The following is a 25,449-nucleotide window of genomic DNA, read 5'->3' as shown; positions in this document are numbered from 1 at the left end:
CTAGCCCAGACTGTTGATTCATGCAGACTGTGAGGTAATTAGACAGAGTGAAACGCTCGCTAGATTTGATCTCCATTTGGGCTGATATTTTTGCTGACACATCACATCCCAGCCTGCAAAAGCTCACGGTGCATGTGAAGAGCAGAGAGCTGACACTTTAACTAGCTGAAGATGATGTAGATATTGTCCTGTGTTAATCACACTCTGCTCTTTACTCGGCTGTTCTTTGTGCAACAAACAAGTTAAATCTTTTGACATGGCAGTCGCACATACATTCAGGCAACCTGTTATACCTGTTCCTCAAAGGAGGAAGTACATGCTGCTTGTTTTATCACAACCAGACACCTATGACTAACTGAAAATGCCTTTCCCATGTCCAGAAAAAGTTTTTTTGTGGACGTGGAAAAGCAGTCAGTGATTTGCTCTAATCTTCTTTTCCCTTGTCCTGTTTTTCACGCCATATGCAGGTGTACGAGAAACCCCATGGAGATCCCATTAGCAAGGGGTGAACATGAAGACATTGCGTTAATGCCGAGACATTTGATCTGGCCCTGTTCATTTAGTGTTTAGTTCACAAAGACTGAGATGTGGTGCAAAATCCAGCCTTCAGTGAGTTGAGTGAAATGCAGTTTACACTGGAGACTAATTACATTTATATGTTGCTATTGAATTATATAAACATATCAGGGGATTTGGCAACACAATTGCTCCTAGGTGTGAATGTGTGTGTGCCTGCTGCAATGGACAGCTGTCACATGCAAGGAAGTATTCCCACCTCATGCCCAGTGATAATCTCTAGATCCACTGTGACCCTGACCAGAATAAAGTGATTACTGAACATGAATGAATGATGAATTATGTAATTTCTTCACCTGGACACTTTTTTTTTGTTGTTGTTTTTGCAGGATCAGGCATGAGACAAAGTAAAAGTAAAATATCTTGATGTAGTATACGTTTAACATACTGTATATGATGACGACAATATTTTATTGGCATAATGGGATTTTGGAGACTGATTCATTTATGCAGTAGAACAGATGTATTTCAAAAACCCATTTAAAAGATGTGTTAAAAGCTGCATTTTATGTCGCCACTTTTTATAAAAAAAAAAAAAAAAAAAAAAAAAAAAAGTCAAACCACAGAATAACATTTAAATTTTGAGTAATCTTTTTATTACTAATAGTATAATGGAAAGAGATGCATGTCTCGCATCAAACTTTTTCGATAGAGAGACATACAGTCTTCTATAATAATAATAATAATACATTTGTATAGTGCCTTTCTCTTACCCAAGGTCACTGTACAGTGGTGCATCATATTCTTGTACGCTTCCATACTCATGTCATTGAGCCTATTATCATTAGCCCAAGGGGGAAAAAAATGAAGGTACATTTTAAATGTATGTGGCAAAATAAACTCAGTGACATTTTATTTCCACCTCAGTACATAAACCTGCAGAATTATTTACTCATCCAGCTAATCAACGTTTACAGCTTGAGACACATTATTGATGTATTGCTCTTAATCAGGTTGCAGAAAAATATACTTTCTCTATAATTACACGTTTTTAAATGTCGAACCAGTGCTTTGATTTATTATGCTCTGTATGGAGATTAAAAAGTGGGAGTGTCCACCAGAAAGGGGTGTGTACTATTCTGTCTGAGAGCAGCTGCTATGATCTTTACCTAATTATTTCATTATGACTACACCCTGGGCCAAAAAAACAGGCCAAAAAAAAACGTGTTTTGGATGATTAGATCAAAAATAGAACCCACTTCATGTTAAAATACCTAACACAGCTTCTTGACAAACTATCAATTAAAAAAGTAAATGGTACAATATTTGACATGTGTATGTGTAAAAGGCTACATGTTTAGCCCAAAATCTTTATTAGTTGAATTAGTATGACAGTATGGTGGTGGAAGAGGTAGCATTGATGCTTCACAGCTCCGAGGTCCCTGGTTCGATCCTGAGCTCGTGTTACAGGCCCTCCGTGACAGGGTTTCCTCCAGGTTCTCCGGTTTCCTCCCAAAAACATGCCAGTATGTGGATTGCCTAACTAAATTGGATCTCATATGGGCAGTTGTGCTGTGATGGCTTTGGACTGTGATTGCTGTGGTGGCTTTGGGGCTGCGGTTGCCGTGAGCAGTTTTGTACTCAGGACGCCATCAGTGGACAGTGGATAGGGTCAACAAACCGGACTTCATGTGAAACCTGTGATGAATTTCCTGGTTACATAATTGCACTATTTGTCCATATAGTACACAGTTATAGGAGGGAATCATTTATAATTGCACTATCTGTTATCACCCAGATGAGGATGGGGTCCCTTTTGAGCCTGGTTCCTCTCAAGGTTTCTTCCTTATATTGTCTCAGGGAGTTTTTCCTTGCCACTGTCGCCTCTGGCTTGCTCATTAGGGATAAATTTATTTACAAAATTACTACAATGATATTTACAATTTATTTTGGTTTAATTTAATTAGAATATATTTCTGTAAAGCTGCTTTGTGACAGTGTCCATTTTACACATAACATTGAATTGAATTGAAATTGCCCCACATGGTGTTCTCCTGCCCGGTGTTCTGAAGATAAAGGGTAATGGAATGAATGAACAAAGAAAAAGGGCAGTTCTAGCATTATGAATATGACATTTTCACTCACACTGGCTAATAAAATATCTCTCAGCAGAGACGAATTTAGAATCAGTGTGTCAATCTTCATTTAACCTCTTGAGGACAGTGCAGACTTCAGATACACAGATTTATCAGCGTGACATCACGTGACATCTGACAGACTAACTTTTGTGAGAGACTACACATCTTCCACAAACTTACATATGCATAACATGAAAGAGACTTAAATAAACACAAAAAGTACACATTTGAAAATATTTCATGTTTTGGGTGTACATCATTAAGGAAAAACAGGCTTTATGGATTGTGACGTTTGTAATGGTGTGGATATGTTATGTCTGAACCAGTACTCCATATATTTCATGTATAAATGATGCATTTTTTTCCCTATAATTCACCCAGAGAAGTTATATACAGTATAATATACAGTAGATGAGTGAACATTTTAGAAATACTTTTGTTTCTGTGCTCACAACATTTTTTTCCATAGTACGGTTGACATTTGCGTGAAATTGCCCAAAAGTTATTACAGAATAACTCATGGAAGTTGAAGTTATAAGGCAGTAGTTGTCTCTTTCTTGCTCTCTCAACATGTACTATTTCCAGTACTCCAGACATTATAATTGAACAGTATTTAGTGCTGAATTATGGCTTTTAACCTGTGAAACAGAAAACACAACTTTTACATACTGCACAGAAATAGACTTGGGCAGTTATTATTCTGATTCCATTAAACTGGACAGCATGAAAGAAGTATACAAATTTAGATGACAGTGATTTTCTGATTTCCAAAGTCTATTTAGTGGAGGTCAGAGATGGGCAGCACGTAGACCAGAAATTCATTTAAGGTCAGTGATAGTTCACTCAGTCATTCATTCATGGCCCATTTGGAATGTTCTGAGCATTTAAATTATTATGTTTTAAAAGTGCTATTTAAATAAAACTGAAAATTAAATCAGTTCATATATTCAGCACATGAAAGCTCTCAGGTACAGTATGTACATGAATATTAGACAATGGTATAAACAAAGCATCGGTTATTGTGATGTTTTCTAAAGGTTTTGAAATTACCATGATTTAGTGTCGATCTGTGTTTTGGTCAGGATAAAATTCCTGGGTTGTTTTTGAGATTATAAAGCATAGTGTGGAAATTGAAAAAAAAAAAAAAAAACATGCATTGTGTTTTCAGGCACTGATTGTGTGCAGTATTGTATGTATGTATTGATTTTAGGAGCAGCCCTTGCTGTTCATGCAAGACAGCTGACATTTTGGTTACGCTGATTTTAAGCTTAGGTCCAGCTGTACATCATGGAATTGTTAACGCTGTCACACGATCAATACTATGTTTTTGAGCCATTATTTGGAGTAGACTGATTCAAGTCCATGACATCATAGCCACATACTCTAACCATTAGTGAGAGAGTGATGGGAAAATCAGATTTGTTTCTAAGTAAAGCTGCCATTTCTGACACAGATATAAATATTCAAGTAAGAAATAAAACAGCAGGGTGTGCTAATTATTTTCCAATAACGGCACATTCAGAAGTGTTTTTATTCAGCTTATAACAGAGCATTTTGGTAACAGTTGCAATTTTTATTTATTATTTATTAATTTTTATTTATTAGATAACATGTTGTACTTATTACGTTATAGTTACATTTAAAGTTAAACAAGTTAGTTACTGTTATCACATATGTTATATGATATATGTTGCAAATTTCCCCATTGGGGGATGAATAAAGGATTATCTTATCTTATCTTATCTTATCTTATCTTATCTTATCTTATCTTATCTCATAGAAGATATATACAGTCGTTCCCTCACCTGCTTATCGTTTTCCCTTGCTCTAAAAATTAATGAGACAAAAATGCAGCTTGTCATGTTACAGACAAAATGCAAGGCACTCAGTCCTAAAGATTTTCCTTTGTCGGAAAGATTAAAGTTACAACTTTAGCTCTGGCTGTTCAATTTCAGTTCAATTTTATTTGTATAGTGCTTTTATCAATGGATATTGTCACAAAGCAGCTTTACAGAATTATATATATATATAAATTCCGGATATAAATTTATCCCTAATGAGCAAGCCAGAGGCATCAGTGGCAGGGAAAAAACTCCCTGAGATGATATGAGGAAGAAACCTTGAGAGAGACCAGACTCAAAAGGGAACCCTTCCTCATCTGGGTGACACCGGATAGTACAATTATTAAAAAGTGCAATTGTGTAGCCAGGAAAATTCATTATAATTTTAACATGAAGTCTATTTTGATGACTGCGAAACTGTTCATGGCAATTGCAGTCCAAAGCCATCTTCATGGTTTCTAAGTGGCATCATCTACAGTAATCTCGTGTCTTTAGGCTGATCGTATGAGGCCATCCTCAGCGGCAGCAAGTGCTCTCCAAGTGATGAGGCTGTTACAAAGTGCTGTCTAAATAATGCTAAATAAACGTCTCCTCACAGAAAACTTTACTATATCAGTGATTACACACTGTTTTTATTCTGCTGTTTATAGCATCCACTGCACAAGTGCCTGTGTAAGTTGTTACTATAGAAACGATAACGTATTACAGTTTTGTGTTAAAAAAAGGAATTATTAATATTGGCTTAATTAAAATTTCAACAGGGACACATGGACATTTAAGCTCACTTACTCAAAACCCAGTTATAAGCACTCTGCATGTTTTCCTGTAAAGTTTACGTCTCACAACGAGCTCTATCCTGCCTTTTAATTAATGCAGAGCGATCGTTTCCCTCTCATTATCTCTGATTATCACCGAATGGCATTGTCATTTTTATTAATTTTATTTTTTCCTGTTTGACACACAACACTGGCTGTTCTTGTTCCACCTTGTTTTTGTGCTGTGTTGTAATGGTCACTGCTAATTTACAGCCTAATGACAGAAAGACGCAGGAGGAGGTGTAGCGAACAGGATGTGTGCTGTGATGTAACGGTGGGGAAGAGCGTGTGTGTGGTGCTGCACGTGCGTTAAGGTCCAACAGCCATTCCTGTTGGGGGTGGGGTCCAGGGATGTGACAAAATCTTACAAAAGTTGAGAGCGTTTGTATTATACACAATATGTTTCACAATGCATAGGTTTGTTGGCAAACTGCCAGCAACGATTATGTTTTTATTTAATGTCTGGAAAAATGAATGATTTAACACTCAGGATGAGGGAAGGTAAAAATAGTTTTATTCTCTTCAGTATATTTTTTAAGTGCTTAGTTTTAAAGCTTCAGTGCAGAATTTGAACAAGAAGTCATCTGCGTTTAATGTTATTGTAAAAAAAATAATAAATAAAAAATGCTTCCAATATCCACAATATCTCAGAAAGGTGTACTGTAATCAGTATTGTTATGGTATTGTGATATAGCCCAACTCTAATTTCTACCCCCACCATCAACCATCACCATCACCATCACCCTCAATATCATTTCTTTTCACTCCTGATCACTACAGTCTCTGACTCTTACCTTTTTATCCTCGTTTACATTTCCAGCCCATAAGGTTTATTACCCCTATATTATACTACTTTAAAAATTCACAGTGTATTACTAGAAAAAGAGAATGATAAGAATAATAGATAACTTGCTTATTTAAAGACTATAATTGAACTTAACAAATCAATATAAAAAACACAAACATGGAAAAAAAAAGAAAGATAGCACGTAGGTTCTTTATATTTACACAATAAATGATGCTTTTATGAATCAGCGTGTGTAAGAGCTCACAGCGGCAGGCACTGTGCACGTACCTCGGCTAAAGAGACACCCTGCTGCTCATTAAAGTCAGCGTCGAAAGTGTACATCTCATCTTCACTGTTCCATTCAACCTAGCTCACTACATTGATTTAATGCACACATGAAAGAAGAAGAAAGCCTTTATTTGTCACATAAAATTCTTTCTTTACATATCGTAGCTTCTGAGGAGACTAGGGTCAGCCATGATACATGTCCCTGGAATAGAGAGGGTTATGGGTTAAGGACCCACTAGTGGAAGCGTCTTGGTGCTGGAGCTTGAACCGCTGACCTTCTAGGCAGTAACTGCAAGCCTTAACCACTGAGCCACCACTGCTCAACCCTAGGGCACTGCATCCTGTACATGAACACTGTGGGGTTCATGTACTGCTTTCATGTAATTATTTTAATGCGCATAAAGCCCTTTTTAGACATCTGGGCATGGAAAATCATTTCTGTGCTTTCTTTCATCAGTTTAGTGAATACAATGTGCAAGTATGTGTAAATATTATAAATGTATACATTATCACTGTATATGATCACAGAAAGTTCATTAATCCAGTGAGATTTTCACTTCTACACTCTGTAGCAGATGTCTTCGCTGCATAAATCTAGCATGAATATTGTATTTTATACTGTAGTGTTTCTAGCTTGAGACCATGACCATGACCACAAAAATACACTTATTTTTTTATTTTAAATAGTGGCTCTGCACGCTGCCAGTGTCCAGTGTAAAGGTCACTTTGATTAACATGACAGCATGTTGGATGTATGACTGTTTTAATTATTATTAAAAATATTCCAGAAATTAAGTTTATATGCCTGGCACCCCTTCTGCATCTCAGACAGCCCAATGAGGGGTCATGACCCCATGATTGAAGGTTGAATTCTATCAGGGACTACATGTTCTTTAGTTCCTCATCAAACACCGGATATTTGCTTTCCTAATATGTTTCTGTCACGAACAAGGGATATTCTACATTCAAGGATGCACTTATTAGTAGCATGGGGATTCACTTTATTTCCTTTCATTTTATTTCCTGTCATTTCATTTGGTATAATATTTGTATATTGTTATTGAAGCTGAATCTTTTATGCCTATCTGTTTGAGTTTGGTTGTCACCCAACCATACCAGCTCTTTGAATATTTTTATTGCAGCAAGCTTCTGTAGTCGTCCAGCTCAGGAAGAATTTAGAAACCATTCAGGAAGAAAAAGCTTTTCTGTGTGTGAGAAACACATTAAATTAAGAAGCTTTAATTTAAGTGACTGTATGAGATTGACTGAATAAGTGACTGTAGCTGCGTGGTGTTACCACATGCTGACTCGAGAAGGGGGAAGGATTGGCCATCGCTGATGATAGTTAGTCTCAGGTGGCTACCAAGGCAACGCCTGATGCTCAGCTGGCTCGGCTTGGCTCTGCATTCTGCTCAGTGAGAGGAAGGTCTTTAATTGGAGCACTTTGGAGGGAAAGCACACGTTCAGGGTATGTTCAGCCATGCTTTACTCTCTGTAGTCTTGTGTATACTATTATATATCTCCATCTCAATACCAGTGAATACCAGACATATCTGTTTTTTCTTTTTATTTTTGTGTGTTATTGCTGAACTATTTTTGGGCTTTGATGGAATGTTTTATGGAGTGTTTTGTTTGTGTTCAGTGAGCTGATTAATGTTGTCTTACGTGTATATAAAAGTGTTGCGTGCTTTTGACAAGGAGTAGATGAATCAGTGTTTCTGGCTGTGAATTGATGAGCAGTCATTGTAAATCTGTGGTTTACTCTTATGTTTAACAATTACTAGAAAAACAAGAAGTGCTCACATGGTCAATTCAATTGAAAATGAGAAAGGAAAGCAGGCAGTGGAGTGAAATTGGAGCTGTATTTAATGCAGAGTTGCTGTAGTAGAACAGTTTGAATATACAGTGTTTATACACAGTTCAGTGACCTGACTATTTGTATATGTTTCTCTCTCTCTCTCTCTCTCTCTCTCTCTCTCTCTCTTTCTCTCTTAGATAGTGTTTGTCAGGGTTCAGGATGAGCAGTGGCAGCAGAGAGCTGGATGACTCAGGAGTGGAAGAGGGGCCCAGGGAAGAGTTGGAGGAGGATGATGAGCCCAAAGTGTGCCAAGTGTGTGGAGATACTGCTACAGGATACCACTTCAATGCCATGACCTGTGAGGGCTGTAAGGGTTTCTTCAGGTAGGCACACACACTCACACAAACACATCTGTCTAAAGTGGTTACACTTAATGTCCCAGAGAGTGGTCATGCAGTTGTAGGGCTACAAAGTCTGATTCCACATTTAACCATCCTATGGAGGATGAAAATGAAATAGCATTTGTTGTGCAGCTGGATGCTTTTAAGCACATGTGGTTGCAAAAAAAAAAAAAAAAAAAAGCTACTAGAAAATCAAAAGCTATGACGATCTGCACAAGGTCTTATTTTAAAATATTGCAGCTGAGTGCAAAAAAGGAAAGTAGGGTTTTCTAAGGAAAATCATTCAGAAATTTCATCCAAAGGAAAGGTATCCATGGGGGAAAAAAAGAATTCAACCAAAACATAATGCAAAATCATCAGGCAAATAGTACAAAAGTAGTTTGAGTGTCCAAAGTTATTAGAGAATATTAATATCACATTTAGAAAGAGGAAAAAAGAGACATCTGTAAAACCCAACAAGGTAAATATATTGGTATAAATTAAACCGTTTTGTTCTAAGGGTATACAAACTATAAATCCCACCGTATTTTGGCAATATGTTTGGGTTTTGGAAATCTTTGCCTATATATGAAGACAGCAATCAATTTCTAACAGTATATGTATATCAACGTGTGAAAATTAGTTACTAATTAGCCAATACATTCATTCATTCATCTTCAGTAAGAACTTTATCCTGGCCAGAGTGACTTTGGATCCAGAGCCTATCTCGGGAACACTGGGGGGTGAGGCGGGAATACCCCCTGGATGGGGTATACGTTCACACACTCGTTCACATCTAAGGGGTAATTTAGTCTCTCCAGTACACCTACTGGCATGTTTTTGGGAGGTTGGAAGAAACTGGGGAACCCAAGGGAAAAGCCGCATGTATATGGGAGAACATGTGAAACTCCACGCAGACAGTAACCAGAGCTCAGGATCACACAGACGCAGTGTGGCAGGGACACGACCTTCTGTACCACCATGCCACCCACTAGCCAGCACAATATACTGTTAATCACTATTGCAATATTACTCATATGCAATCCGCACTCTAAAAAAAGTCAAAAAACATTTTTTATTCTAAGAGAGAGACCAATCACAGGTTCTAGATCACTTTTCTATTTTAATAAATTAAAACAACTATTTCTGTTTAAATTAATGCAAGAAAAAACATTACATTACTATCACTGGCTCACCAGTTTGTTTTAAGGCATAGTGGCATTGCAGTCTGTAGCAGTCTAATTGCAGTATGCTAATTTTGGCCATATTGTACATTCCTAATTAGCCACCTTAATATTAGCAATATGTTCCTACACAGCAAACCCGTAGCGTGGACTAAATGGATCTTGTAACAGCTTCTGGTTCAGCATGTTCCTATCAGCTGAGATGGTCTAGAAGCACTACTTATTAGGCTTTAACAAATTGCTTTGCTCTCTCACACAGAGAGCCTTGTTCTCCTGACAAATGGGTGCTCAGTAGGCTTATGAGATGGCATGTGAAATGCCATCATCTTATCGTGCCCCTTAACTACCGCTGATTTATGATAGTATCGCCTGTGGTTTTTGGAAGGTTTGTGGGGTAGCTGCAGTTGCTACCTGTTTTGTTTGTATTTGCCTGTTAACAATGTCAGGACTATAAATAAATGTAACAAGTTATTAGCTGTAAATAATCTCATTATAAAATTGAAATAAAATGATAGCTATGAACTGCACGTGCTCTGTGGTGAACAACAGCAGAGATAATGTACTGATTGAATTCTTGTATAATGAAGTTGTCCTGATATACAACAGGCTGTTTCATTTTCTTAATTTAAATCTCCGTTCATGTTTTGAGAACAAAGACATCTGCGGCTTTATCTGTTTGGCAGCATGCACAAGGGAAGATAATATGCATCTGATAAAGATGTTTTGTTGCTCTGCTCTGAAGTCAGGCAACAGGTACATATAGGATACAAAATAGACGAAAAGGAAACACATATTATGAAATACAACCTGACTTAAAGCTGCAGACACCACATTTTCCCACAGACATTTAAATCGTACGACTTGATAGCCATCGTGATAGTTGGAATCCACCGGGGATTCCTGAAACTATCATCAGTTGTCCCAAGCCTAGTGCTCAGGGTCATTGAGTGTTTCTTTAGGAGTATATTGCATGCATTGTGTATGTATACATTATGTGTGACTAGATAATTAGTTCAAATTCTTTTCTAATGCTCAAGGTCTGAATCTCCCCATTCAGTCTCATAGTAACAAAAAGTTTCTGAAGCCCCTCCATTGTTTAGAGGGTCACAAAGCCATTGTAATGTTGAATAACAGCTTGCTCAGCCGTCACCTGTAGCCGGCTCTTTCGGCAAAATTGGATAAGTGCTTCCCATACAGGCAGCTTCCTGCTGTTGGGAAGCAACTATGCTTTGACAGGAATAAATAGATAATTATATCAGATAGGGGAAAGGTTCGGATATAAACAGCACTGCTTCACATTGCTGTATTGTGTATGGATGTGGGAAATAGACAGTTACAGAATTTCAGATTTAAATTACAGTTCTTCCTAGTAACAGTTTGCACATATGATATAATCTGTACAATCTAGCAGTGACTCATTTTTATTATTATTTTTTGCATTCTCTGCAGTCCAGCGTATTGAATTTGAAGTGAAACAAAAGAACATTTGTGTTTTTATTTTTTGCCTTCCATTTTGTGCGACCAAATGAATCAGTAAATACAAACGATTATAAAAAATTGCCATATTTAATACATGGCTATGGTCCATGTTTTCTTCTGGTAAAAGATAAAGACATTAGCATTTGGGTCTGTGTAGTCCTTGGCGCATTTCAGATGCAATGTGTTGGAGTACAATGCATCATATGAGAGGTGTTAGCAGCTCACATGCCATGGCTGAGTGGTTTGGTCTAGCTATACTCATAGAAGTGTGATTTGCATGGGAGAGGCATGAGGGATGTCTGACTGTTCACATCATTACCAGGTCTTGAATAATTCACCTTTGAAAGACAGCAGTTTTAAAATTGATTGGCAATAATAACACACTGTTTACTGCATGAGAACATCATACACATGCTCAACATAATGTCTTACATTGCCAGCAAAATGAACACTATTTTATTTTATTACAGCATAATTTTATCTGATTGATAGCTGTTTTTGAGTTTAATAAAAACCCAGGATTAGTTCTGTGAAAGTGTAGTTTAACCCCAGCAACAGGTTGGTTTGTGGGTTGGTTGATTGATCCATCCATCCGTCCAATCCAATCTATCCATTCATCCATTCTCCCATCCATTCACCCAACCATCCATCCATCCAACCTATCCATCCATCCAACCATTCATCCACTCATCCTGTCCATCCATCCATCCATTATAATGACAGTTCTGTTGTCAGGGCTGCTATTTGGTTTACTGGATTATGACTACTTGTTAAATGTTAAAATTCAGTATAAAGAATTTATAGTTTACAAAATATATTTTTATTTCACATTTACACATAGTACACACTCAAACAAAAAATGTAAAGATACTTTATGACGCATGTTTATAGAGTAAACTGTGGCATGCATAAGTTTTAAAAAAGAAAACTGTACCCCTATTTTACAGTTTGGCTACAACTAAAGAGGATTCCAAAAAAGTTGAAGAACCCAAGAAAAGAAGTCTGAGCATTACCATTACCCTCCGTATCTCCAGGCCTGATTTACAGAAGACAACTGTTAGAGTTAAAAAGATATCAGGAAGATTGTGCAAGAGGTGGACTACAAGGCAGTGAGATATTTGGGGAATGGGTGCAGTTATAAAGGCAACTGTATAATATTCAGAAATGGGATAAACAGTCTTTTAAACTGATATCATTAGATTTAAGATACACTAAATGACCATTATTATTACTTGTGCTAATATGTCTCAGACATCTATGAAACCTGATACTCTAATTTGTATAAATTATTATTATGTCAAACTGTTGCCCTCAACTGTGTACTGTATATGGATGTACATTCACAAAGCACATGTAATACACACTCATTTACCGAAAGGGTAGACTGACCAGTAACCTGCCCCATGTGTGTTTTTTATTGTGACCCACCTGGCAACAAATTCAGATTTGTACCCAGCTGTCTCAATATGTCACCCCTGGTACACAAATAGCACCATTACAGTACAGGGCTGTCATTTTTGTGTAATGCTTGTAGGATATTGTGAATGTGTTCACAATGTTAAAGCCATCATCAGACATGCCTTATTTACACAGAAATGGCAAACAGGTCTGTAAGTGTACATTAGTCATAAAGTGCTGTGAAGCCTCCATAGAGGGAAAAAAAAAGAGAGAAACAGCTTATTAGGTTCCTGAGGTCCATGTGCCTGTGTGACATTTGAATTAGAGGGGAATGCTTTTAAAAACTCACACACCAACACACCTAGTTGTAAAATGTGTTTATAGACATATGAAACACGAGCATTTTCGTGTTTTTCCTGAGACAGAGTGTAAGCTTGGCTATTAGGGAGCGGCTATTAAAATGACCAGAGAGAATTGGTTGGTTGATTGGTCCTTCCATCCATCCAATCCAATCCATCCATTCAACCATTCATTCATCTGTTCATCCATTCATTCATCCATTCATCTATCCATCTGTCCATCCATTCATCCATCCATCCAATCCGATCCATCCATCCATTTGTCCATCCATCCATCCATTCCATGACAGTTCTTTTGTCAGGGCTCCTGTTTGGTAAACTGGATTATGATTGCTTGTTATATGTAAAAATTCAGTATATGGATATGGATTTATTAACCCTATTGAGCAAACCAGAGGTGACCTGAGACAGCATGAGGATGAAACCTTGAGAGGAGCCAGACTCAAAAAGGAACCCATCCTCTTCTGGGTGACACCAGACAGTGAGATTACAAGCCATTACTTACCCACAACTGAATGCAATATGGTCAAGCAGTACTAAGTGTATTGAAAGGTTTTTCAGTATGAGCATCAGAGAAAAATTTGTTAATTAGTGTTTTTAGCTTTAAGTCTTTGTATCGAGTTGAAGTTATCCACTGTAAAATGAATGGGACTTGAGCGTAAACTGTTTTCAGAGAAAGACAAAGAGAGAGAACACAGATTATTAGGTATGATCTTGTCCTGTACATTGTGTGCAGAGTGTAAGCTGGGACTCCATCAAGACTAGCTATAACAGCATAACTAATAAGCTAAAAAGGGATGAGGGCACTCAAGGACATAAAGCGTGTTCCCAGCATGTAGTGTTTACTGTCTGTAGTGTTTACAATCGGCAGTGTTCACAGTCTGTAGTGCTCACAGTCTGTAATGTTTACAGTCTGTAGTCTGTACTGTCTGTAGCATTCACGATCTGTAGTGTTTACAATCAGTAATGTTCACAGTCTGTAGTGTTTACTATCTATAGTTTTTACTGTCTGTAATGTTTATAGACTGTAATGTTCACTCTCTGTATTGTCTATAGCCTGTGGTGTACAATTTATGTCGGTTTTGCAGTCTGTAGTGGTTAGAGTCTGGTGTTTTTTCTTTGTGGTGATTATAGTCTGTTGTGTTTGTAGTCTTTAGTGTTCACTCTCTGTAGTGTTTACAGTATGTCAGTTTTGCAGTCTGTAGTGTTTAGAGTCTGTAGTGTTCCTTCTTTGTGGTGTTTATAGTCTGTAGAATTTATAGTTGTAGAGTTTATAGCCTGAAGTGTTCACCCTCTGTAGTGTTTATAGTCAATAATGTTCACAGTATGTCGGTTTTGCAGTCTGTAGTGTTTATAGTCTGTAGATCTTTTAGTCTGTACAGTTCACTCTCTGTAGTGTTTATAGTCTGTAGAGCTTTTAGTCTGTAGAGTTCACTCTCTGTAGTGTTTATAGTCTGTAGAGCTTTTAGTCTGTAGAGTTCACTCTCTGTAGTGTTTATAGTCTGTAGAGCTTTTAGTCTGTACAGTTCACTCTCTGTAGTGTTTATAGTCTGTAGAGCTTTTAGTCTGTACAGTTCACTCTCTGTAGTGTTTATAGTCTGTAGATCTTTTAGTCTGTACAGTTCACTCTCTGTAGTGTTTATAGTCTGTAGAGCTTTTAGTCTGTAGAGTTCACTCTCTGTAGTGTTTATAGTCTGTAGATCTTTTAGTCTGTACAGTTCACTCTCTGTAGTGTTTATAGTCTGTAGAGCTTTTAGTCTGTACAGTTCACTCTCTGTAGTGTTTATAGTCTGTAGAGCTTTTAGTCTGTACAGTTCACTCTCTGTAGTGTTTATAGTCTGTAGAGCTTTTAGTCTGTACAGTTCACTCTCTGTAGTGTTTATAGTCTGTAGATCTTTTAGTCTGTAGAGTTCACTCTCTGTAGTGTTTATAGTCTGTAGAGCTTTTAGTCTGTAGAGTTCACTCTCTGTAGTGTTTATAGTCTGTAGATCTTTTAGTCTGTAGAGTTCACTCTCTGTAGTGTTTATAGTCAATAATGTTCACAGTATGTCGGTTTTGCAGTCTGTAGTGTTTATAGTCTGTAGAGCTTTTAGTCTGTACAGTTCACTCTCTGTAGTGTTTATAGTCTGTAGATCTTTTAGTCTGTACAGTTCACTCTCTGTAGTGTTTATAGTCTGTAGAGCTTTTAGTCTGTAGAGTTCACTCTCTGTAGTGTTTATAGTCTGTAGAGCTTTTAGTCTGTAGAGTTCACTCTCTGTAGTGTTTATAGTCTGTAGATCTTTTAGTCTGTAGAGTTCACTCTCTGTAGTGTTTATAGTCTGTAGAGCTTTTAGTCTGTAGAGTTCACTCTCTGTAGTGTTTATAGTCTGTAGAGCTTTTAGTCTGTAGAGTTCACTCTCTGTAGTGTTTATAGTCTGTAGAGCTTTTAGTCTGTAGAGTTCACTCTCTGTAGTGTTTATAGTCTGTATTGTCCCTTCTTTGTGGTGTTTATAGTCTGTAGAGTTTATAGTCTGTATTGTTTGCAGTATGTCAGTTTTGCAGTCTGTAGTGTTCATTCCCCGTAGTGTTCACTGTCTGTAGTGTCAATAGTCTGTAAGGTTTATAGTCTGTGGTGTTCATTTCATTGTTAAGTGTTATTAGTCTTTTGTATTAACCGCTTTTATGGTCTTTACGCTTCACACTCTGTAGTATTTGGAGTCTCCACTGATTCTTTCCTCTCTGTATGTTGCTCTGTTACAGACGGGCCATGAAGGGTACACCTAACTTCCGCTGTGCATTTCAGAACAAATGCATCATCACCAAGAGTAACCGACGTCAGTGCCAGTCCTGCCGACTACGGAAATGCCTCTCAATTGGCATGCTGAAGGAGTGTGAGTGCAATGCCTTTCTTACTGCTGAATTTATTTCCTGAATTTTCTCTTTATTCCCTGTACTTAGTAAATTTATTTCCTGAATTTTCTCTTTATTCCCTGTCCTTTCTCTTTATTCCCTGTCCTTCTCTCCCACACACACGCGCACACACACACACACACACACACACACACACACACACACACACACAGACACACACACAGACACAACTCTGTGTGAAGCTGTAATAGCCTTTTAAAAAAAACCATTGAGCTCTGTCTCTGTTTTTCCTCAGCACAGTTTTTAAAAGGCAGCTCTAACTGTTTGAAGGACCACTTTGTTGCCATTGCTAGAGATGGTCATGTGCCTGTGTGTGTGTGTGTGTGTGTGTGTGTGTGTGTGTGTGTGTGTGTGTGTGTGTGTGCCAGTGATCATGTCAGATGAGGCTGTGGAGAAACGGAGGATACTAATTCGGAGGAAAAGGATGGCCGAGGAACCTACTGTTCTCACGCAAGAACAAGAAGCCATCATTCAGGAGCTGCTCATGGCTCAAGCAAAAACGTTTGACATGACCTTCTCTGACTTCAGCCAGTTCCGGGTCAGCATTTCACTCTCGTGCTCTTAGTCCTTCATACGCCTCCTCAATTATTTTTACAGCCAGGAACAGATTACAGTATAAAAAAAAATCACAGACCCTCTTATTATTGCAGCACAAATTATTTTCTAATGAATATAACTTAAAAATTGAAAAATCAGGCACATTATGCAAATAATAATTATTATTTTTAATTATTGGAGCCATTAGAACTTTTTTTTTTTTAAATAACTTTCATTTAGAAGGACCCAAACAAGCCATTTTATTAACAGCACTTATCTTGATTTGATAATCAGTCAGTTAAAGTTTATATTATTTATACTTATTTTTAAGTTATTAAGCTTTTATATTAGGAAAACAGACCCAAAGGAAAATGTCTTTGCTTAAAGGTTTCTCTTTGATATCTTGTATGGCACCTAGCATACTTCTTTTCAAGTGTAATTACAAATGCTAGCGTATAAAGATTATAGTAGTGTACTTTTCTCCAAGTATTTAAACTAGCTTATTAAAAGCACATTAGTGTACTGCTCTGCAAACATACTTAGACATGATACTATAGCAAAAGTAAACTGTACATCTCTACAAATATACATTACATTAGTGTCAGGGGCAGGCCATCCATATGAGGTGCAAACACTGCCCCATTTACCCTACATAGAGTTGTTATTGCCCCATCCAGGGTGTCCCGCGCCTTGTGACCCGAGTCCCCTGGGATAGGCTTCAGGCTCCCTGGGACCCTCTATAGGATAAGCAGTACAGAAAATAGATAGATGACCCGAGTTATTATTGCACCTAGTGGTCAAAAACTGCAACAAATGCTTATAGAGGCCCACGGGGGCAGGAATCACACTGCTCCATGCTCATTCAATCTATAGTTTCAGATCTTTTGTGTGGTTTGTGTAGTTGAAATCAAGGTGGGCTTGAGATTTTGCTGGAACCTGTCAAACAAACAGTTCAAAAACAGTGCAAAAAAAAAAAGGTACGTCTAAAAACACTCAAAACCAGCTGCTAGACTCTACCATGGATGACTGTATGTTGTTGCCTCTCAGCTTCCTATTACAGAGTTACTCTAAAAATTCATTAGATAGTAGCCTATAGCATAAGTCAACTGTGATAGCTTCACGACTTAATTTTGTTTGAGGCAATATCGTTATTAATGTCATCCTCCCATTAAAGTCTATGATCACTAGCTTCTGCTGATTAATCTGCTTGTAGTAAACGTGGTAGTACATTTAAGAGAACATGGCACGTCACTGACTTGAGATCTGAGAACAGTGTGTTGAGATCTCTGCTGAAACAGATGAGGAGACATACATGAGATTACAGGGGTCTTTTGTCTGAAGAGAAAAAGCTGAGAGAGAAGATTTAAATAGACATCTTGTTTTTATTTACATTTGATCTCTTCGCTATTTAGGAGAAACTACAGAGATAATAAGGAGATCTCTTTTTAGACTTGAAACAATATTAAACCTTCCAGATTAGTGTTAATTGTTTATAATTATCTTGTATGAAGTTTGTAAGTTAAACACACTGCCATCCTTAACCAGAGTTGGCATGTACAATTTCTTACAAATCATCTAACAGTCATGTGACTATTCCTGTCTGATTTGTCGCACACCAAGCCCTTTATGGGTTTAAGTGCATTTTAGCAGCATAAGGATTCATTTTAGTCAGGGTAGTTTAAGAGTTCAAATTCCAGCACTGCCAAAAACCTGCCCCTTATCCCTTAACTGATCAGCTTGGCTTAGATTCCATGTGACTGATAGAATATGTGACATAAATACAGTATGTAAGATAGATGATGTGGCATAAATACAGTATGTAAGATAGAAGAAGTGACATAAATACAGTATGTAAGATAGAAGACGTGACATAAATACAGTATGTAAGATAGAAGAAGTGACATAAATACAGTATGTAAGATAGAAGACGTGACATAAATACAGTATGTAAGATAGAAGAAGTGACATAAATACAGTATGTAAGATAGAAGATGTGACATAAATACAGTATGTAAGATAGAAGAAGTGACATAAATACAGTATGTAAGATAGAAGAAGTGACATAAATACAGTATGTAAGATAGAAGATGTGACATAAATACAGTATGTAAGATAGAAGAAGTGACATAAATACAGTATGTAAGATAGAAGATGTGACATAAATACAGTATGTAAGATAGAAGAAGTGACATAAATACAGTATGTAAGATAGAAGAAGTGACATAAATACAGTATGTAAGATAGAAGAAGCGTATAACAAATAAGACATAGGCATAAAACATAGTGCAACCTTGCAGGCATTATCTCGCTTAAACAATGGATACCAGGGATGACATAAAACGTCAGTATACAGATTATTGAATGGCACGTTATTTTCTTCATGCGTCTTTGAGACATTGAGGGTTTAAAATGACATCTACATTGGTAATTTGCTAGCTGTTTCACACTGTAATCTATTAGACTTGTGGTTAATATTGCCTGGCTTAATAGCTTTGGGAGACCACAGAGGGAGGTGTAACAGATCCTGTACATCTACTTAATCTTCTTCACTCCTCTGACACGTAATACAGCTCTATCTAGTGGGTCTTCCTGATATGTAGGCCTACACTATAGATTTATGAATCTTTGAAAATTACCAATAATAATCTAAAACAATTTCCCGATTATTGACATGTAGAAAAAAAAGCATCGATCCCAAGCCTAATGGATACTTTAGCAGGGATGTCTGTATATCTGCTGCTTCCACATAATTGAAATGTGAAAAATAGCAACTCATTATCAATCATTTTATTTAGCTGAACTCTCACTTCTAATCCACCAACCACATTTATAAATAAGCTACCATTATTATACTATTGTTGCCATGGTTACATTTCAGGTGCATGAAATGTAATCCTGTTGCTCTAATCTTCAGCCAATCTTTTAGTTAACCATTCCTCTGTAGCGAAGCCTGTAAATGATTCGTTAATCGCGTGTAAATGAGTGACGTTCATAGTTCCTTTAGCAGTGCAAAAGCAAATGCAATGGTGATGTGTGAATATGTTGCAAATCCAAACCATTGTCATGGTAACACAGTATAAGGAAACATAGATTTAAAACTGATTTTATTATTATTAAAGTTTTATTAGGCGAGTCCCAGTGCACAAGGACGCTTAAATCTCTAAGGTCCATGATCACATTCAAGCTCTGAAATCTGAAGTAAAATTGAAGCATAGTCTTTATAAAATCTTTTTTTATATATCTTTACTTCATGGCATTTCTAAAATGTCTTTTTTTTTTTTTTTTTTTTTTTTTTTTATATGGACACTTTGTAGTAGCATTTTATTTACAGGTATAAGTGCGTTTCAGGTTTCCCAAGGTCACTCTACTATAGAACATAAACCGTGCAATCGATCAATTAATTAATTAAATAAATAAAGGCAGAGGAATTATACAAGAATAATAAACTAAAATAAAGAGTACAAAAAACCCTGTAGGTTTATATAGCTATCTGAACTATGAGAACGTAGAGCAAACTTAAATGGAGATGGCACAATAAGGGAGACGAATGAGTTAATAGTTGAGTGGAAAAACGAGACTGAAAAGATGAGTATTTAACATTGTTTTAAAATGCAAACGCTTGCAGATGGAGAGTTAGTGTTCCATACAGATTTTGCTTCTGTGATTCTCTTTTATTAAAATGGCTGCAGCAAGTTGTTTCCGTATCAGTATAGGTCATGTTCAAGTCCAAAACATATTAATGTTAAATTTTGTAACGGTGAATTGTAGCTAAGGAGTGAAACAGCTCTCTGGTATAGGCATGTTTTTTTTCTCTACTTCAGAGCACAAGACACTGCACAAGTTCCTATTTTGTAGCTTCTTATACACTAAATTGTTACTAGTAAATGAAAGTGCTTATTGAAAGCTGTAGAATGTTTTGGCCTGGTCTTTGAAAACTGATGTGGACGTTGACTACAAATGGCCGTGACTTTTAACCCCTACAGAGACCCATCAAAAAGCGTACTTAGGTGTAGAGAAAATGATCACTTCAGAATGGACTGTGGCCATTAAGTGGTGGGGGGTAATAAGAAGGTTGCATTTTGCTTTGTGACGCATGTTTAGGGTTGGCCGGGATACCCTGGAAAAAGTACTGATGGCTGAATACTGAATACACTTTCCTAAATGTGTTCAGTAATGTATTAATTATCTGGATTGAACAGATGTTGTCTCCTAAACAACGAATACAGTTACGAACAGTAGGTGTATTTATTTTATTTTATTATTATTTTTTTTTAAAAAAAGCTTGCCAGAAATCTTCAGGCTAGGTGTGTGCTCACCTAAGTCTTTTGTGCAAAAAATGCACAAAAGAGTTGCAATGTCCATTATACGTGGACAAACAGTAACTACAGAATACATCCTGAAAAGACACATGGGAAATATTTGCTGTTTTTACCTTTCCACAGTTTTTCTGTAGACACTGTTCCTCTGTGTTAATGCTCATCAACTTTCACCAGTATGCTTCTGGGTGGTGAATATGAATTTTAATGAAATTACGATGAATATTCAGGGATCAGCATGAACGGACTGGAAATGTGAGAGAATTCAAAATACTACTGCACAGTATGTTTTATTACATTACATACAAGGCTTTTAATTAAGATAAAGAAACATATGCTTCCCAAAATCAACTAAAAAGAGACATTCAATACATGAAACAATAAGTACTCAATACCTTAAAATGTACCTTTTCTCCCAAATGATCTCTTCTTCCTAATTTTTTTTTTTTTTTTGTACAGCAAAGCTAGCGTGTTAGAAAGGTGCTCACTGAAAAGGCTCAAGTCTTCTACATTTATAAAGCAGCTGTATTCTGAATTGTGCGATTTCAAAATACAGTTGAGGTCAAAAGTTCAGAATCTGCAAAATGTTTATTATTTTACCAAAATAAGAGGGATCATACAAAATGCATGTTATTGTTTATTTAGTGCTGACCTGAGTAAGATATTTCACATAAAAGATGTTTACATATTGTCCCCAAGAGAAAATAATAGTTGAATTTATAAAAATGATCCCGTTCAAAAGTTTACATCCACTTGATCCACAGCTGTGTTTTTTTGTTTACTGATAGTTGTTCATGAGTCCCTTGTTTGTCCTGAACAGTTAAACTGCCTGCTATTCTTCAGAAAAATCCTTCAGGTCCCACAAATTCTTTGGTTTTCTAGCATTTTTTGTGTATTTGAACCCTTTCCAACAATGACTGTATGATTTTGAGATCCATCTTTTCACACTGAGGGACTTACATGCAACTATTACAGAAGGTTCAAACGCTCACTGATGCTCCAGAAGGAAAAACCATGCATTAAGAGCCGGGGGGTGAAAACTTTTGAACAGAATGGAGATGTGTACATTTTTCTTATTTTGCCTAAATATCGTATTTTTTCATTTAGTACTGCCCTTCAGAGGCTACAGAAGATAGTTACGTTTCCCAGAAGACAAAATAAGTTAAATTTACCCTGATCTTCAAATTCAAAAAGTTTTCACCCCCCGGCTCTTGGAAAGGGTTCAAATACACAAAAAATGCTGGAAAACCAAAGAATTTGTGGGACCTGAAGGAATTTTCTGTAGAACAGCAGGCAGTTTAACTGTTCAGGACAAACAAGGGACTCATGAACAACTATCAGTAAACAAAAAAACACAGCTGTGGATCATTCAGGTAACAACACAGTATTAAGAATCAAGGGTATGTAAACTTTTGAACGGGGTCATTTTTATAAATTCAACTATTATTTTCTCTTGTGGACTATATGTAAACATCTTTTATGTGAAATATCTTATTCAGGTCAGCACTAAATAAACAATAACATGCATTTTGTATGATCCCTCTTATTTTGGTAAAATAAACATTTTGCAGATTCTGAAAGGGGGATGTAAACTTTTGACCTCAACTGTATATCATGGACAGAATACAGATACTTACTTCAACTGTAGTTAGAGTTGAACTGACTTGTATTCTTTCACAGCCTAATCCTGTTTTTCAGGAAAAAAAATAAACAAGTATTTTTAATGAACGTAATCATTTTTAAGACTATTCAAACCCCCTTTCTCTAGCTGGAGTTTAAATCAGACAACAGAGCCCATGAAAAGCCTGGATTTGGCTTATAGGATATAAAACAATCTTTATTTATGGATATTATCAAAATAACGTACAAGAAAATGTACACAAATGATCTTCTTCCCTATGCTGAGGTGTTGTGTGTGGTCCACAGCCGCTTGACCGTGACGCTGAGTACAACAAGGAGGCTTCAGTGAGCCACCAGCTTTCTGCTGAGGCTGAGAGAAGGGAGGAAAGGGACGTCATAGAGAACACCATCAGGCAAGGCTCCTCTTTCGCCAGCGTGCTCCAAACTGAGGAAGCAGAAAACAGTAAACAAAGAAAAATCAAGTTCACCAGCCTCCCTCATATCACAGACCTCAGTACCTACATGATCCAGAACGTCATCAGCTATGCCAAGCTCATCAAAACCTTCAGGTACACAATTACTTTCCAATCAAAAAATATTTAATGGTATTTTTCAATATTTGGTCGTGATACTGGCTAGGAACATTATGTTTTGATATCTAGCAATGCCACAAACATCTGTGGCTGAGAGTCCAAGGGAGCACATTAATTAATTAATTTTTTGAAAATATTGACTATTTCTTGTTGATGCTTGCCAAGCATGACTTGTCTACTAGATGATTTATAAATATATCAAGTTATTTGCACAAATAAATCACTTTAAGATGTATATTAAAGGTAAAATTAGTAAGGTTTAAAAGTGTTTCTACACCTGTAACAATCACATAATTTCCAAGATCCCATAGAAAAACCTTAATCAAAAACATTATCCTGAAATAAATCAAACTAGTTTCTATAATTCAGACGTTTCATTCAGTTTTTCTGGCTGGAAAAATTAGCTTCGCCCTCCAGCTGGAACAGCCGCTGAGCCATAAAAATTACAAACTGCTCCTTTCAGGCGTAAAATATTATTATTAGGGGTCCAAGCACGAAGAGGACCAGCATTGGCCTGGTGCTTTGTAGTATAGCAACGTTTTACCTTTTGTTCATTAGTACCATGTAATGTAAACCATGACACATATAGTGAATATTATTCTTTTGTCTGATTCTGTGGCTCATACCAAAAAAAGATCATTTAGCTCCACATCCCTTTGAATTTTTTCTAATTTATATAATTTGCAAAATCTACTTTGGTGAATTAGTCCTAGGTTTTTGGCATAATCACAAGAATGTTCATCAATAATTATCTAAAACATTTTAACATTTGTAAGCAAAAAGGCTGCTACAGGCCAATCATGGGGAGGAGCTTCCACAGCAATATCTTTTGTTCAGTAAGACATACAGTAAAATTTCTTTCTATATATCACTTTTTTTTTTAAACATTCTATATCTGATATCTGATATTGGTATGAATACTTTGTTTTCTATCCAGTTAACCAAACTTGATGTATTTTCCTTCTGTAAAAAGAAGTGTGTTTGTGTTTCGTTTGCAGAGCTCTGACAATAGAGGACCAGATCTCATTGCTGAAAGGTTCTGCGTTTGAGATCGTCCAAATGCGCTTCAACATGCTGTTTAATGAAAAGACGGGGATTTGGGAATGCGGCTCACTGAAGTACTGCATGAATGATGCCCAGCGTGGTGAGTTTCAGCATTCTGCTAGATACAAGGCAGTGCTGTCAGTCTTTTGAGAAGCTATCTGAGGATCCTTCATTGCTTATTAAGGAACAGGAACTTGGGATACTTGTTTGTGCCAACAACTTGAAACACCACTAGAAGAGTAAATGTGACTAATTTATCATGCTGATGAACTGAAATCTATTTTTCTATCTATATTAAATCGATTTTTTAAACAAAAATCAAGTCTACTGAAATGTACTTTTAAAAATGGGGCTCAGTTTGTGTCAGTGCCATTAGCTAGCCCCAAGGAAACATTAGCTTCTGTTGCTAACTGTTCTTAAGCACCAGTTTTCTAGTGCCAAAAGTTCTGGCATTTTGTGCATTTTTTGCAAATGCCCATGTTTGATATGCTAGTTTCAACTAGATGACCACCTTTTTTTTAATTATTGAAAAATCTCAGCATAAGTCAAACACACAGATTGGTGTAAAAGCTAAACAGAGATCTGATAAAAACACTATTGTGACCCCTTAGTGGGATGCTACCATCAGGCTTTAGTGCAAGCCACACTGCAGAGGCACTATTTCGAATCAGTTCGATTCACTCCAATTTTATTTGTATAGCACTTTTAACAATGAGCACTGTCAAAAAGCAGCTTTATGGAAATATATAAATACCTTTAAATAAATTTTACATTTACAAATTTATCCCCATTGAGCAAGCCTGAGGTGACGATGGCAAGAAAAAACTCCCTAACATGATATGAGGAAGAAACTTTTAGTGGACCCAGACTCAAAAGAGAACTCCTGGTGACACTGGATAGTGCGATTGTAAATAATCTCCCGTTTAGAACTGTATACTATATAATCAAATAGTGCAATTTTGTAACCAGGAACTTATGAGCAACTTATGAAACCCATAACTCTGTAAGCGAAAGTAAACAGTTTGTTTCCTCAAAAGGTACCGGAACCTCAGTGGAAATTTGTACCTCTTCAGCTGGGAGACCAGGATTCTGACATAAAGCAGAAGCCAAAAGTTTTCTTCACTCGTATAGTTCAATAAGCACTCCTCATACACCACTGATTGAAGGTTTTGTATGATATGGACTCTGGAGCTTTTGAATCAATGTGGTGATGCTGGAAAATCCCTGCTAATGCACTGCTAATGCAGTGGAAAACTTGTAGTGTACAAAAAGCATTTAGAGCTCCTGGTCATGTTTGTTCTTTTCAAAGTTGGGAGTCTGAAGTTTAAAAACTGTTCAAAGGTTTTGTAGCTTCAGTTCAATGGATCTGATGATGGAAATGTCAAAGGAACAATATGTTTTGCTACTTTTAAGCATGAAGAGCAGCAAAATCATGTTTATTTTAGA

The 25,449-nt window shown here is 36.8% G+C and overlaps 1 protein-coding gene across 5 annotated transcripts in view; it reads left to right on the top strand.

Annotated features, from left to right (window-relative positions):
• nr1i2 (nuclear receptor subfamily 1, group I, member 2) overlaps positions 1-25,449 on the top strand; it is a 49,089-nt gene that overhangs the window by 12,627 nt on the left and 11,013 nt on the right. For 2 of the 5 annotated variants that reach the window (XM_053234429.1, XM_026912467.3), the window contains exons 2-6: positions 8,385-8,566; positions 15,723-15,853; positions 16,262-16,431; positions 22,673-22,935; positions 23,958-24,103. In XM_053234429.1, the coding sequence (XP_053090404.1) occupies positions 8,385-8,566; positions 15,723-15,853; positions 16,262-16,431; positions 22,673-22,935; positions 23,958-24,103 (892 nt within the window). Of the gene's footprint in view, positions 1-7,224; positions 7,854-8,380; positions 8,567-15,722; positions 15,854-16,261; positions 16,432-22,672; positions 22,936-23,957; positions 24,104-25,449 lie in introns of those variants that run through there. The other 3 variants (XM_053234428.1, XM_026912468.3, XM_026912469.3) reach the window with 2 other exon arrangements.

Source organism: Pangasianodon hypophthalmus, chromosome 5 (assembly GCF_027358585.1).
Source record: "Pangasianodon hypophthalmus isolate fPanHyp1 chromosome 5, fPanHyp1.pri, whole genome shotgun sequence".
NCBI classification, from domain to species: domain Eukaryota; kingdom Metazoa; phylum Chordata; class Actinopteri; order Siluriformes; family Pangasiidae; genus Pangasianodon; species Pangasianodon hypophthalmus.
The sequence above is the reverse complement of the archived record's forward strand: the minus strand, read 5'-3'. Positions and strand labels throughout refer to the sequence as shown.